Raw genomic sequence first — 15,413 nt, forward strand, 5'->3', positions numbered from 1 at the left:
TGTGCCTGAGTGGCTTAACTCATAAACTTCATCCTGCACCTTCCACCTTCCATGTTGGCTTACCTGATTATCGTGTAAGGGATGCCAGAACTTCGCAAGTAGTCTTCTGCCATCTTTTTGAACTTCAAAACTCCAAAGAGATTCATAATGCTGCAACCAGCATCACAGCACTAGTGTTTATATCATATAAAACTTCATCTTCAAAAATTAGAGGTGATATAACGTATTTTGTAGCAAAAAGAAACAATTTCAAGAAGCATGAAATGAATGCCAATGAATAGACTCACTTCCATGGTAACTGATCATATTTTGTTACACCAATGGAAGACACGAGCACAAATCTTTGAACAGTCTTCGGGAGTGCACTTATCAGATTCCGAACTCCATGCCAATCTTGCATAATGAAATTGTTTCAAAGCATTGTTAGTTTGGTGCACTACATCACAACTTTAACCAATAATAGAAGTGTGGAACTAGCTTAAAAAAGGTCACAACCCAGGGATTAAGCCAGAACTATCAAGCAAGTTAAACTATTTGGCATTTACTGTGTATAACCTCTAGATCAAATTTAAATTATAATTTATTAATACACCTTAAATATGCAAAGGGGCAGATCACAGTTTAGAGGGAAGTCCCAAGAAAGAGGGAAGAATACACTAAAGTGAAATTTTATAATTGTTTCTATTTGCAATGGTGTATATGTATATGATGATGTGTATAATAACATGGCATTCCGCTCCCATTCCCATTCCCTAGCTTTTCCCTGTTCCCATTCTAAGAGGTGTTGGCATTCCGCTTGGCATTCTTATTCCAACTAAGTTGAGGAGATTTTTCCAAGGAAGGCACAACCTTTCTCGATTCTTGAATTTGTGTGAATGTTAAACTATTTGGCATTTAATGTGTATAATCTCTAGATCAAATTTGAATTATAATTTAATAATACTCTAAAAGTGAAATTCTATAATTGTTTCTCTCTTTGCAATGGTATATGATGATGTGTATAATGATGTGGCATTCCATTCCCATTCCCTAGCTTTTCCCCATTCCCATTCTAAGAGGGGTTGGCATTCCGTTGGGCATTCTTATTCCAACTAACTAAGCTGAGGAGAGTTTTCCAAGGAAGGAACAATCTTTCTCGTCTCACAAAGGACTGGCTCTAATAATTAGATATTTCAAATGAAGGCAAAGACATTATATATGGTGGAGATCGATAAAGAAGTTGACGCATCATTGTGGTGGCAAAGAAGATCATAAGATGATAGAAATAATACAGCAAACAGTAATAGGAAGACATCTACCATGTGTGCTGTTTTCATCTACACATGTAATGGAACCAAGGTCTTCAATGAAATGGGGATGCACACTGCCAAGCCTAAAAAGTACTTGACTATCTCATCACAAGTCCACATGAAGTTCACTCTTGAGAGACTTCAACATAGGACACTCTCTTTCTTGATCAAAGGGGTAATATGGAACGTAACTTTCATTAAAAATAAAAAAGTCCCATGAATGAAGCTAGATTGCAACAAATCTTATGTGTTAAAACAACAGTTGCAGCAGGCTCTAAATAGCCTAGGGATTGCAAGGGTGTGAACAACAAATGGACAAAGACCTTGACAGAAATAGCCCCAACTTGTTTCGAAGCAAACAGAGAAGTAAGCAAATGTCATGCAACAACTGCTTGACACACACTTGCAAAGCAATCAGGGCAACCTGGAAGGCAGCAAACAGAGAGAAAAATACATCCAAGGAAAGAGCATGCAAGATTATGAGTCTCAGGTCAATGCCCCACATGTCAGCCTCTATATGAAGATGACATCAGCGCTAGACACCTTTTGATCCACATTGGAGTTAGATTGGACCGATGCATGTGCAATGCGAGCACTGCATGCAATGCATAGGAGGGTGTGGAATCCCAAGGGGGACAGCCACATGATGCTCATCAAAGAGCTGGGCTGCCATTTCTGCAGCAAAGAGGCTGCCATATGGGTAGCATGCAAGGCTTCCATATTGGAAGATTTATGCCCAGCTAAATGGCTGGAAGCCTGGAGATGGGGCATTTACAGGCTCGACCATAGTCCTTCATTAGGCCACCTACGGTTTGGGATATTCAGGGGGCTACATTAGGCGACCTGGGGCCTGTCATAAGTCTCGACTAATGGGGACAAAATTAGGCCACCTGGGGGTCAGGATAGTCAGGGAGGTGATTGGCCATTAGGTCAGCACTGGAGCTGGTATATGGAGGAGAAGGTCAGGCCTACAAGGTCCGCCAGATCTAGTGGTCACGTATCTTAGGACCAGGTCTGCCCTCTACAAGGGCCTGGTTGGCCAGCAGCAAGGGGGCTGGACCAAGTGCCACCTCTATATAATGAACCATTTGGGGGTTCACTCTCTCAAGCCCCAGAGTCTGATGAAGCGTCACTAAAGGAACATAGACCAGGAGGGAGTGTGGTGCTCAGTTTGGTGCAGTCATAGGGCTGCAGGTATTGCAGTGGTAGGCTGCCCACGAGAAGTACTTCCTGGTGACAGTTTGTACCAAATGAGCCCTCAAATTAGAAAAACATAATCAATGACATGCTTTTCCTGCCTACATTGCTGTGCATTACATCTACTTGTGTGCCGCTGTCAGGAGAGAGAGGTCTGAATGTTAGTGTGATCAATGGGAACCCATCATGTTGGCAGAGGGACTAGTGAGGTATAAGCTGCCCCATTACATCTGGCAGAGTCCAGAAGATCTACTCCTCCATCACTTGATGGGAGAAGGCCCTTTGCATCAAGAAAGATGGCTTCGACATCGGTGAAGTGGCCCTTTGAGAAGTTAAGTCACAAGGTTTGAATTTCAGTTTGCAGATTCCAGATTTGTCTACATCATATCGTCATACTTTTGTCAAAGTTTAGAGTGATATCATCATCTGATGATCCAGTCAAGCTCACACTTCTTCACCCATCAATGACAACTTTGCAAGATAAAAAGGGATACCATGAAGCTTTTGTGAAGGAACCAGCTGTATCTTGGGTAAGGGAAATCTCAATTTGATAAAGCAATGTTATGCTCAAGTTGAGATAACACGACCTCGGAGGGATCAGTGGACATTTTCCTTTAGAGGATCAATTGTCGCATTAGCACTTCATGTAAATGGTCAAAGGAATCAATGTCAAGGTCCTTGACGAGGGTGTTATGGCACGGACTAGATGGGTCTAAGGCTATGGGTCTTAAATGCATTAAAATGTGTAAATGTGCCTAGGGGCAAGTGAATTTGATGTGCTCCCAAGAGAGGGGTAAAAGATGTATTTAAAAGGTACCCTAGAATGATGACATGTGGCGGGCTAGATCCATCTAGGGAAATGGGGCTTTGTGGATTAGCATGCAAGTTTTACAAAAACCTATGTAAATTTTTCACGTATGTATGCAGACACAGAGATTTGGTTGGGTGGTTAAAGAGCGTGCCATCACCCGTGTTGATATCAGAGCACAATGTTTGGTGATTGTCGTGGTTTGGAGCTTGACATGCTAACAATGAATTGAGATCGGAGGGATTTGGTGTTATCTTTCGTCATTGATTTGAAGGCATGGAAGACGAGATTATAGGAGCTCACGACTGCAGATAGAGAGCTATTTTGTCTCATGGGCTTGGTGGGGGAAATGGGCGTGAGATCGTCTGGGAGAAGAAACGACAAAAAGGTTTCCGTACGGTGGTCAAGAGCCTGTGAGCACAAGCTAGATTTGCAATTATAGGCCAGAAAAGTATTCTGATCGGATGTCTAACAGTAGTTCTGATATCATAGAGACCTGGTTACACAAATGGGATGAGGATTTCGTCATTTGTGAAATCAAGAATGATATGAAGAAAATCCGTGAGGCCATCCACATGTTTAATGAGGCAACGGATAGATGGTGGATAAAACAGCAGAAGGATGGAGTGGCATCCACTACTTGGGAGGGGTTCAAAACAGAATTTAGAAAACACTTCTTATCTCCTGACGAAGCATCCCAAGCTTGGGATCAATATAGAAATTTTGGTCAGAGAAATTTATCAGTGGCTGAATACATTGATAAGTTTAGAGAAAGTGTAATGAAAGTTTATGAACCTGTACCTCTATCGGTGTAGGTAAAAGATTTTATCTTCAGATTGAACGATCGGATCAAGATGGAAGTTCGGGCTAAGTACACGAACACACTAGACGAAGCAATTGCCATAGCCTTGAACTACGAGGATGCCAAAGGAAACAGACCAAGTGGGTTTGTGCAGGTTGGGACTCAGTATGAGTACCCGAAGGAAACTGGGTTTAAGAAGAAGTAGGTTAGCAAAGGGAGTGCCTCACAACCTAGTGGCCAAGCCAAGTAGGCGAAGCCAGTTAAGACTCCTTCTAAACCAAGTACCACCATTGGAGTGAAAAGAAAAGTAACACCAATGGCAGCCCAGGCTTGGTCGAAGTCTTCTTTGACCCCAGAGCAAAAAGAAAAAAGCGAGGAGATAAGGCTTGTGTTTTGGATGCCTTTAGCCTCATTAGTGGAAAGATTGTCCATGAAACAAGGATCGTCGAATGGCTGAGATGGTGATCTCAGAATGTGACGTGGAGAAATTGAACAAGAGCTCGTTATATAGTGTTGGAGCGCTCCTGCGAGCTTCCCTCTCCCCATCGCTAGCTACCTCCACTCCCTAGCCCCCCCCCCCCCCGCCGCGACCACCCCCCGCCCCCCGTCTCTCCACCCTCGCCTTCCGCTCGCCATCCCCCTCACCCGCCGCCTCGCTCACCCACCACCCATCCCTCCGCCTCGCTCGCCGCCTCCCATCCCCCGCCCCCTGCCTCTTCGCCCTCGCCCCCCCGCCCGCCCTCGCTCACCCGCCCCCCTCGCTCGCTCGACCCGCCCCTCGCTCACTCCACCCGACCCCCTCGCTCCCCGCCTCCATCCCGCTCCCCCCCGTCCCCCGCGCCCTCACCCGCCTCTCCGCCACTCCGCCTTCCACCCCCCCTCGCCTCCATTCCGCTCCCCCCGCTTCCTTCCGCTCCACCTTTTTTTTTTTTTTTTTTTTCGCCCCCCCCCGCCTCCACTCCGCTCCCCCGCCCTCCGATTCACCCCTCCGCCCCCGCCACATCACCCCCGCCCCCCCCGCCCTCCCGCGCCACCCGCCTGCCCCGTACCCTTCACCCCGCCTCGCCCGACCCCCCCCCCCGTTCACCCACCTCGCTTCGCCCGCCCCTCTGCTTCACTTCACCACCCCGCCTCCACCCTCCGCCTCCGCCACCATCCCTTCCATACCCAGGCGCCATCCTCCCGCTTCGTCTCCCCTTTTGGGGTGGCAGCCTGTTCTTCATCGGAAGCTTGCAGTTAGTCTTGGCGGTATGGCGGCCCCCTGCCCGGATCCGGAGGCCCAGTCGGACCCTCCCTCTCCAGATGCCTACCGCGTTATCCTGACAGAGCAACAATCATCTCGTGTGCAGGAGGTTGCCACTGACTTTGCCCGTACCTCTGTTTACGGTAGAGTCATTGGACACTCTCCCTCCAGAGCAACCATCAGGGACTGGCTCCAGTCCACTCTCCTGCTAGAGGATGGCCATATTGAGGAGGTGGCCCTTATGGGAAGGGGCATCTTCTGGCTCAAACTCTCCAATGAGAAAGCTGCGAGCAACCTGATTGCCGGTTCCCCCACATCGGTGGATGGAAAGATTATCATGATAGTCCCGTGGTACCGTGGATTCAGCACAGCAGATTTTGATGTTCGGTTCCGTATACCTCGCCACCCAGTGACACTAGTTTTTCCAGGGCTTGCTGCTGAGCTGCGGCCGATTGTCAGGGACTTGGGCTCCCATTTTGGATGGGTTATGCACGACACCTTCGCCGATGTGGTGACCACGGCAGGAGCCCCCCGTGTCCGAGTGGCTGTGGCAGACCCTGCGACCCTCCCTGCAGTGATCGAGATTGTGACAGATGCCGGCAGCATCACCCAGAGCATGATAGTCACCGGACAGCCAGGTCAGTGCCTGAGGTGCCATGGCTTTGGGCACTTGGCGGCTGCGTGCCCACGCTTCGCCAGTTCATCTCGACCCCCCCCGTCCCCGCCTCCTCCGCCCCCGCCCCCCCCCCCGGACAGTCACGTCAGGAGGAGCCGAGGCAGGCGGAGCCCGGTCCAGAGTTAGTGGGTGGCTGGACCGAGGTTAGAAGGAAAAGAGGAAGGAACAAGAAGATCTCGGATAAAGGCAAGGAGGCAGAGGTTACCCTTCCGGCAGCAGCACCCCAGAGACCTGACAGGCAGCCGCCCCAGGGACCTGGGAGAGCTTCTTCGTCGACGGCAGGCTGCCCTTCACAGCCCCAGATCCCCCCCTCTCCCGCTCCCCCGCCCCTTTCCACTCAGTCCCAGTCCCCTCCCCAGTTTCCCCTCCCTTCGCCCGGCCCGCAGCCTCAGCCTCCGTCTCTTCCTCCTCAGTCTCCTTCTCCTCCCTCTCAGCCCCAGCTCCAGAGGAGTCCCCATCCCCCCCCTCCCTCCGCTCCCCTCGACTCCTCTACAGTGTTAGCTGCACCCTCGGCTTCTCAGTCGAGGGCAGCCCCCGCTCCGCCTCCTCCACCTGCTCCGCCAGTCGCCTCCGTGGAGCTCGAGTCGCCTACCCCTCAGCCTCCTCCCCCTCCCCCCCCGCTGGCAGGACACCCGGAGTCTACACCACCACCGGAGCAGGCTTCCATGGCCGCTAGCCCCTCAGTGGCAGACTCTGATGGGTCTCAGCCTCAGGAGAGAGCGCTTCCTCGAGACTTTTACAGATCAGGCCCCTGGGACTACTTGGATGTGGCCGACCTTGGGACCTTCCCGGCTTATCTCGACATCAGCATCTTCTTGCTCCGCAAAGGGGCGGATGGGAAGATTGTCGCCTTGGCCCCTAGGGATGGCCCTAGCTTCGCCTTCACGTTCCTCAGCGATGGCACCGAGACCTGGACAGACGACTCGGTTTGGGAGGCGCTCAGAGAGCAGACACACGCCCAGGTCTGTTCCTGGATAGGCCCGTCCGGTGGGCAGCTTCTCGAGACTCAGTGGTCCGAGGGCGATGTGCGCTTGCGGTGGCGCTGCGCCGCCAAACGCTTCCGACTGATTGTGATCCTCAGACCTACCCCGTCATGGCCTCTCCCCCAGGATGTCAGAGCTTGGTCCCATCAGAAACTCCGCACCTTCTATGGGATGACCACTTCAGAGATCTCGAGCTGGCTCGAGAAAGCATTTGTTCATGGCACCAAAGGCCTCTCGCCTTTGTTGAAGGTGTTGAAGGACGGGCAGGACGATCCCGTCTCCCCCTCCAAACCTTCTCATAAGCGGCAGCGCCTCCACTCCGACATGCCTGATTCTTCATCGACTTCGACCGCGAGCAGACAGTTGTTCGCAGCCCCCCATCCCTCGCCATGAGCCTACACCTCGTATCCTGGAATGTGAACGGGTTTCACTCTTCTGGTACCCGTGGTCCCAGGAAGCTCATTTTGCGGCAGGAACTTCAGCCTCCAGTGATTGGTCGTTTGGATGTACTTCTGCTCCAGGAGCACAAGCTCTCTGCAGCTCATTCCCGTAGCTGCGGGAAGGTTCTCCCTGGACGTTCCTACACTTACTGGGAGCCCTCGATCGGCGCACAGGGGAGGAGTGGGGGTGTCTGTACCTCCGTGTGCGAGCAGTTAGCCCAGGGAGTTTTCGGTTATGGCACGTTGATCCCAGGCCGAGCCCTTTGGGTAGGCCTGGATTTGGAGGGATCCAAAATTGGAATACTCAACATCTACGCTCCTACAGACCTCCGATGCACAGCCACTTTCTGGAGGACACTTACAGGGATTCTTCCAGTCATGGATTCCTGGATTGTTGGAGGTGACTTCAACAATCTGGAGTCATTGGAGGACCAGCAGGGCAGAGGTCCGGAGTTTACAGGTATGGCTCAGGCAGAGCAGTCAGCTTGGGACTCCATCTTCGTGACAGGAGGTAGGGACAGCTGGAGAGACCCGTCCTTCCGGCGTTGGCACGGGAGCCTGGACTTCTCTTGGGGCTTCCGCAGGGAAGGAGGCAGACTCCTGGAGAGGCTTGATAGATTCTATGTCAGTGATTGGGCCATCAGTAGAGGCGGTCAGGTGGGTATAGTTCCAGGGACGACACTCTCCGACCATGCGCCGGTACTCCTCTCATTAGATTCGGCAGCCCAGACCCTCCCCCCCCGGTCTTGCAGGATTCCCGATTCTATTTTCTCGAGGGAGGACGTGCGTAGCAGTATTTGCAGTCTTTGGGACAGAGATTGGGGAGAGTGCACGGATTTGGTGGACTCAGTTGCGCAGGCTCTGCAGGAGTCCAGCCAGATCTGCCACTAGCAGCCCTACAGGTTCGTCAGGAGTGGTGGAGTAGAGAGAGAGCTCTTCGGAGGGACCTCGCATCCATTCAGCGACTCCAGCAGGCTTCCCCGGGCTCGGAGGAGCTTCGGATCCAGGCCCTTCGAGCCAGAGCCCTCCTGGAGGAGACACTCCAGCGCCGCTCAGAGTTTTCCTATCACACCTCTCTCTCCTTCTGGGCCCGGAAGGGTGATCGGATGTGTAGAGAGTTCTTCAGGACGCATGGCCAGAGAGCTGCAGGTGATCAGCTTCGGAGTCTCAGGACAGCGGATGGTCACATCGTTACGGATTCGGGGGAGGTCCTGGGGTTGGCCGCTGACTTCTACAGGACCCTCTTCCAGCAGGAGCCGCTTGCCCCTCGTGCTAGTCGTGCCCGTGAGGAGGTGTGGAGGCACATTCCATCCCTGGTCCAGCCTAGCATGCAGGCGATGTTGTTGGCGCCGTTTACCTCGGATGAGATGCTGGAGGCCTTGATGGCTATCGACGGACAGAAATGCCCAGGAGAGGATGGGCTTCCCCGAGCTTTCTTCACTTCCTTCTGGGACCAGATCCATCAGCCCCTCCTTGCAGCTCTGCAGGGGATTTTCAGCAGCGGTTTGATGCCAGAGAGCCTCTCTTCGGGACTGATTTGCCTCATCCCGAAGGGAGGAGATAGACAGGAGATCCGCCAGTGGCGTCCGATCACTCTCCTTACTACCGCCTACAAAATCCTCGCTAAGATGATCAGTGCCAGAGTTCGGCCTCTACTCCCAGACCTCATTCATGACACTCAGACAGGCTTTGTCCAGGATCGCAGTATCTTGGATAATGTCTTCACCTTTTCAGAGGCGGCGGAGTGGGCTCAGCACAGTGGATCACACCTTGCCATTTTACTTCTCGACTTTGAGAAGGCCTACGATCGCGTGGACTGGGCCTTTTTGGAGGGGACTCTGGAGCGGCTAGGTTTCCCCGCAGGATGGATTTAGGGTATCTCAGCTTTGTACAGGACAGCGTCTAGCAGGGTCATCATTGGAGGCAGGATGGGTGAGCGCTTTAGCCTGGAGAGATCAGTGCGTCAGGGTTGCCCCCTTGCTCCTTACCTGTTTCTTTTCTTCGCCGAGGCCATGACTTACTACCTTCGGGCGAGGTCTACCGGGATCCGGGGGGTTCGCCTTCCACTTCGGGAGGACACGGAGCTTCTGGACTCGGAGTACGCAGATGATACAGCCCTTTATGTCCAGGATGATGAGAGGATGCTAGAGAGGGTGCGGATGGCCTTGGAGGTCTTCTGCTCGGCCGCTGGTGCGAAAATCAACTGGAACAAGTCAGTTGGTTTTCTCACAGACCCTGGGGCGTGTTCTCAGTGGGGGCGATTTCTGGGTTTCAGATGGATTCCACGAGGACAGACAGCTAGATACCTTGGCTTCCAGGTTGGCCTAGACATCACGCCAGCTCAGCAGTTTCTCCCGGTGCTAGACTCCATCCGACGGAAGCTGGCTTTCTGGAGTACTGCTAAGCTGTCTCTTGCAGGTCGTGCCCTGGTAGTTAACCAGGTCCTTCTAGCCACGGCTTGGTATGTGGCTTCATGCTGGTGCTTCTCGAGATCCAGCGTGGCACAGCTCAGGAGGTTGGTTCGGAACTTCCTTTGGTCTGGGGAGGATGGTCTTAGAGATACCAGAGCCAGGGTTGCTTGGCAGACAGTCATTCTTCCGCAGGTTGAGGGTGGCCTGGGGGTTATCGATCCAGAGCTTCAGAGTCAGGCCTTGTTAGGCAAGCTTGTCATCCGCGGTTTGACCCCGGGGGGGCAGACGTGGAAGATGTTACTTCAGCAGGGAATAGGCTCTTGTGTCCCGCGCCGAGGTGGAGAGTGGCCACCGTCCCTCAGGTGGATCTTCACTTCTGCCCCGCTCACTCAGCCCCGTTCTCCACTCGTTCGTAGCCTCCTCATGGTTTGGAGGCGGCTTTGTCTCAGTCTCATACAGTCCCAGCCCAGCTGTCAGGAGGAGATCGATCGCCAGCCGCTCGTCTGGAATGGGCAGGTCAGAGACGCCGAGGGCCTTCAGTTGGGGGAGAGATCACATATCAGGTGGGACGGTTGGATGAGGGGGCCAGCCCGGTCCCTTCGAGTTTGGAGGGATACGTACAGACATCTAGAGATGACCGATCTTGCAGTCGCAGCTGGAGGTGCACGAGGAGTCCAGGCGAGACGCACGGAGATTGACGGAGCGATCCCAGCCGCTTGGTTGGCTCCACCTGAGCCTCAGGTCCTCATGCCTGGAGACACCCGTTGGCTGGGACAGTTCACCCCCCGTGGCATCCCACTGGTGGTCGCAGGACGTTTGGATGACTCCTCTATCGCCTTCTTCGCGGTTTCAGGGGATGGACGACTCAGGAGAGAGGATGCGCTCATCGACCCCCTACTCCCGTGGCAGAGGGTTAGGGTCGTAGGCCTTCTGGGGAAGGTTTGGCGTACCGACCCTAGTATCGAGCAGGACCAGTTGCAGCTTTGCCGTCTTTGGCTATGGGAGGGGCGGGCCTTGTCAGAGCTTGAGTGGGACCCAGGAGAGTGGTGGTGGCCAGAGATTGTGCCAGGACAGGGGCCGACTTCCTTCTTCGCTGGCCTATGAATTAGAATTACCACAGGGACCTTGCCTATGAATTAGAATTACCACAGAGTTGTAAGGTGCACCCAGTGTTTCATGTTTCTCGTTTAAAGAAGTTTTTGCAGACAGGTTGTTGTTTTGTTTCAGGAGATAGAGGATAATGCAAGGTGCAAACCAACAAGAATCCTGCACTGAGGAACAATAGAAGTACGCAATCTGAAGATACCCACGGTGTTGGTTGCATGGCATGGTTTACCTCTATTTGAGGATACTTGGGACTCCGTGTATCAGATGCGGATAGCATTCCCAGATTTTATCATCGAAGACGCTGATGCTTGAAGAGGGAAGGAATGTTATGCTCAAGTTGAGATAACACCACCTCGGAGAGATCAATGGACATTTTCCTTTAGAGGATCAATTTTCACATTAGCACTTCATGTAAATGGTCAAAGGAATCGGTGTCAAGGTACTTGATGAGGGTGATATGGCACGAACTAGATGGGTCTAAGGCTATGGGTCTTAAATGCATTAAATGTGTAAATGTTCCTAGGGGCAAGTGAATTTAATGTGCTCCCAAGAGAGGGGTAAAGATGCATTTAAGAGGTACCGTAGAATGATGACATGTGGCAGGCTAGATCCATCTAGGGAAATGGGGCTTTGTGGATTAGCATGCGAGTTCTTAAAAAACCTGTGTAAGTTTTTCACATAAGTATGCTGACACAAAGATTTGGCTGGGTGGTTAAAGAGAGTGCCCTCACCCGTGATCCCCACAAGAGAGATTGAGATGTGAGTTGAGTGTTTCAAGCAACGTAAGTCTTCCAATGATTTGCTTCTCAAAAGGTCTAGCATCATGATGTCAATGAGATATGGAAATAATGAGACTTCTACCTGGTTTGTCAACACAGCTCAGCAGGTTCCAGTGGACTTGATGTTGCATAATTGTTTGGAACACGTGGAGGTCTTATACCTAGATGAATCCAGGAACATTCCCAAACTCATCCTCTAAAACCACAACATAGTGCAGTTTCAATCTCACGAGAGTCACTCATAAGATTGAAAACCATAAACTCCATCACGCATAGCAGGGACTAGCTACTATGACATCCCCACTGACGTCATCAGCGCCCAACAGTGGGTGTAGACCATAGTATAAAAGTAAGCTCTCACACTTACAAATCCACACACCCACACATACTTGAGCATCCATTTATACAAAGTCTTCGTATTGAGTTTCTGTCGGCACTCCAAAGGTGAAGGGCAAACTCAGCCATGACGAGCGCCAGCACTAAAGGAGAAGGGTAATCAAAAAGTAGTCCAAATCTCTTCATTCAAGCCACGTGGAGGTCTTAAGCCACATCGTAAGGAAGCTATATTAGGACGAGCAGGACGTGTTGTACATTTTGACTTCGGTAGAAATTTCGTTGTGCCGGCACTTACCTCGGTTCCCTCCGGGCCTCTTCAGTCCCCGAGCAAATGGGTTTTCAGAGGATGCCTTCAGCACTTCTTCTTCAAGCTCTTCCCAAAGGGTATCTCATTCGACACGTGGGCATGGCCAACATTAGGTCATTGAGGGGAGGTGTCACAGGCTTAGGATTAATGCCCCACACGTGAGCCACCATATGAGAACACCCGGGCTTGACACCTTAAGATCCATACCGAATTTAGAATTGGGACTGTTGCATGTGCAATATGAGCACTGCATCGGAGCATCCAGCCATAGGATGTGCTCTCCGCGTAATGGGTCGCCAATGAGCTATGGATGGGTCGGGATAGCCATTTCTGCAGTGAAGAGGCAAGCATGAAATGTCTCAACATGAGCAGATCAGGGGTCGAGAGGTAAGCAACCCAATGTGCAAATTTCAAAATCTAGATCAGGAAGTCGGAAAACGGGCAGAAGACAAGCACGCTAGGTCAGCATCATGGGCATTCTTCAGATCCAAATAGTCCACAACTCACTACTTGTCACAATTAGAGCAAAAGCAGAGGGGGCAAGGGGCCAAAATAAGATACCTTCTTGCTGCTTGGTTGAATGCAAGAGACCCTTTGGCATGGTGCCTATGAAAAAGAAATGGGAATAACTAACAATGGAGGGAATGCTAGATTTCGGGGTCAATACCCTATGCCCTACCTGTCAGCCTTCATATCAAGCAAGCATCTAGGCTTGACCCAAGGGTTTCCTCCTTTTACGGTTTTTGGGGACAAGGCATCAGGCATAAGACAGTCCACGTGGGGACTGTGCAGTCCACCTTGGACTGCCATATATTGACTAGTCTACATTGCTGTGAATTTCCAGACCTAAGTGTTTCCTCTTCCATACCATGCAATATCCTTTGTCCACTGGATTTTGAAGTAAGGCTTAACAGAGCTTGTTGCCCTATTTTCTGGATGAAATCAGAGCCCAAAGTTTGATTTTGCTCTGAGGGTTAGCAAGCTTGCTGTCCTGTTTTCTAAAATAGAATCAGAGCCTAAAGATTCTACTCTCATGGTCTATTCCAACTAGTGAAGAGCCCCTTTGCATATAAAATCTTAAATCCAAAAGTTTTGAGCAATTGATTTGCTTTCCTTTCTTTATGTAACAAGGTTCTATTCTCATGGTCTATTCCAACTAGTGAAGAGCCCCTTTGCATATAAAATCTTAAATCCAAAAGTTTTGAGCAATTGATTTGCTTTCCTTTCTTTATGTAACAATTAACGTCCCACAAAAAGTGCAACCTTGCATAGGTTCTTCATATTTGCATCCTTAATACATCAAGCCTGCAAAGACAATATACAACATGCACTTTGTTCGTTTGAGGAATGCAACCAACACATTCATTAAAATGTGATTGTTACTTGTTGCTCTCGTATACAATTATGACTTGGTTGTTCATATTTGCATCTTTTGACTATATGAGCCTATAAAGCCTTTAAAGAAAAACCTCTGCACATGTCAAGGGGAGTCTCAAGAAGGAAGTCCTTGCAGCAAAAGGAAAGGAAACAAGCATACTTCATACGTGCCTATATAATCTGCTGACCATAACACTAAATTTGTGGCAATTGAGGTTATGTTAATTACATATCTTTACCAGCATTGGACCTCGAAAATTATCTGCATTTCTAAATGACATGGGGTGGCATCATGGCAAATATATTAGCTATTGGAAAACTTGCTTCACACTGTGAACATTTAGCCTCTGCTTGATGAGCAGATAGTAATTTAGAATGGGAGGGAGATGAGCAGTCCGAATAATGCCTGTATTCTCTGGAGTGTTTTCACCATCCCAACGTCTAGATGGAAAAGCAGTTGTTCCTGTGCAACAGATAGCATGTGTGATTCCCTGCCATCAGGCAAACGGGACCTTCAGACACTGAACCCTGTAGAGATATTTTTTTACTGAAAACCAGAAATATGGCACTACAAACCAAGATATATCTAGATTAATCCATGATCAAGCCCTGACTGCAAAACAAACAGTGCAATTCTAACCAGCCATCCATCAAGTAAATTCTAGACCCTTTCAGGGACTAGCTACTATGACAACCAACATCATCAGTGCCCGATAACAGCCATAGACCTTTGATTAAGCATATGCTCACACACATGGATACACATCCTGTTGGGGTAAAGGCACATTGCCATCCCTTTATTAAAGATATGACACCTATGACTGTCTTAAGACAGTCATAGGGGGAAAACCTAATCCTAATAAAACTTAAGAGTTTGTGGTGTGGCTCATCACTTCACACCCGTACATTTGGAGTCCTCTCTTTCTCTCACTCCCTCCCTCTTACCTTCTCCCTTCAACTGGTATCAGAGCCTCACTTCCTCCCCACCCCAGCCTACCAGCTCCCTCTACCTCTACTTCCCTCGGGGCTTGTGCCCCCTTGATATAGAGCAAGCAGCGCAGGCAGCAGCGAAAAGCAGCGCAGGCATCTGCAGCAGGGCGGTGCGGGACGCGAAAAGCAGCGCAGGCAGCTGCAGCAGGGCGGCGCATCGCGAGCTGCAGCAGGGCGGCGCCGAGCAGCGCACGCGTGGGCTGCATCTAGGCATCGCGTGCGTGGGCGCAGGGAGCGCGCGGGCATCAGCTGGGCTTCGAGCCCATTCGCTGTACAGTCGCGTACGGACGTACGGTCGTCCGTACAGCCGTACGTCGACCGTACTGTACGGACCGCCGTACAGACTGCGACAGTAAGGTGCCCTCTTTCGATTGGGAGCAGCGTCAGAGATCTACGTCAAGGAAGGCTTGTTTTTTTCGAATTTTTTTTTTCTGTACCTTGCAAAGGTACAGCAGGTACACAGGTACTCTACACAAGTACACTGGTACAAAAGTACAGCAGGTACATCAGGTTTTTTTTCTTTTTGGGAGAAAAAGAGAAGGAGAAAGAGCACTCTGCTCTTCATTCAGGATCATTTTTCAGTTCTCAAAACTGTGTTTTTTGAAAGTACAGCAAGTACCTTCATCTCCCTCGTGCTTGAGGTGACCAGTACCACAGTGTGTGGTTGA

General features: G+C 50.6%; 1 protein-coding gene across 2 annotated transcripts in view; it reads right to left on the bottom strand.

The window, feature by feature from the left end:
- Positions 1 to 15,413, bottom strand: part of LOC147902922 (uncharacterized protein At5g02240-like) — a 55,465-nt gene that overhangs the window by 12,077 nt on the left and 27,975 nt on the right. For both annotated transcript variants that reach the window (XM_087373316.1, XM_087373317.1), the window contains exons 4-6: positions 14,162 to 14,246; positions 288 to 393; positions 64 to 150 (exon numbers count right to left, since the gene is read on the bottom strand). In XM_087373316.1, coding sequence (XP_087229442.1) covers positions 64 to 150; positions 288 to 393; positions 14,162 to 14,246 — 278 coding nt within the window. The remainder of the gene's footprint in view (positions 1 to 63; positions 151 to 287; positions 394 to 14,161; positions 14,247 to 15,413) is intronic.

Source organism: Dipteris shenzhenensis, chromosome 4 (assembly GCF_047967505.1).
Source record: "Dipteris shenzhenensis isolate YYH24624 ecotype China chromosome 4, Dip_SZ_1.0, whole genome shotgun sequence".
In the NCBI taxonomy this organism is placed as follows: Eukaryota; Viridiplantae; Streptophyta; class Polypodiopsida; order Gleicheniales; family Dipteridaceae; genus Dipteris; species Dipteris shenzhenensis.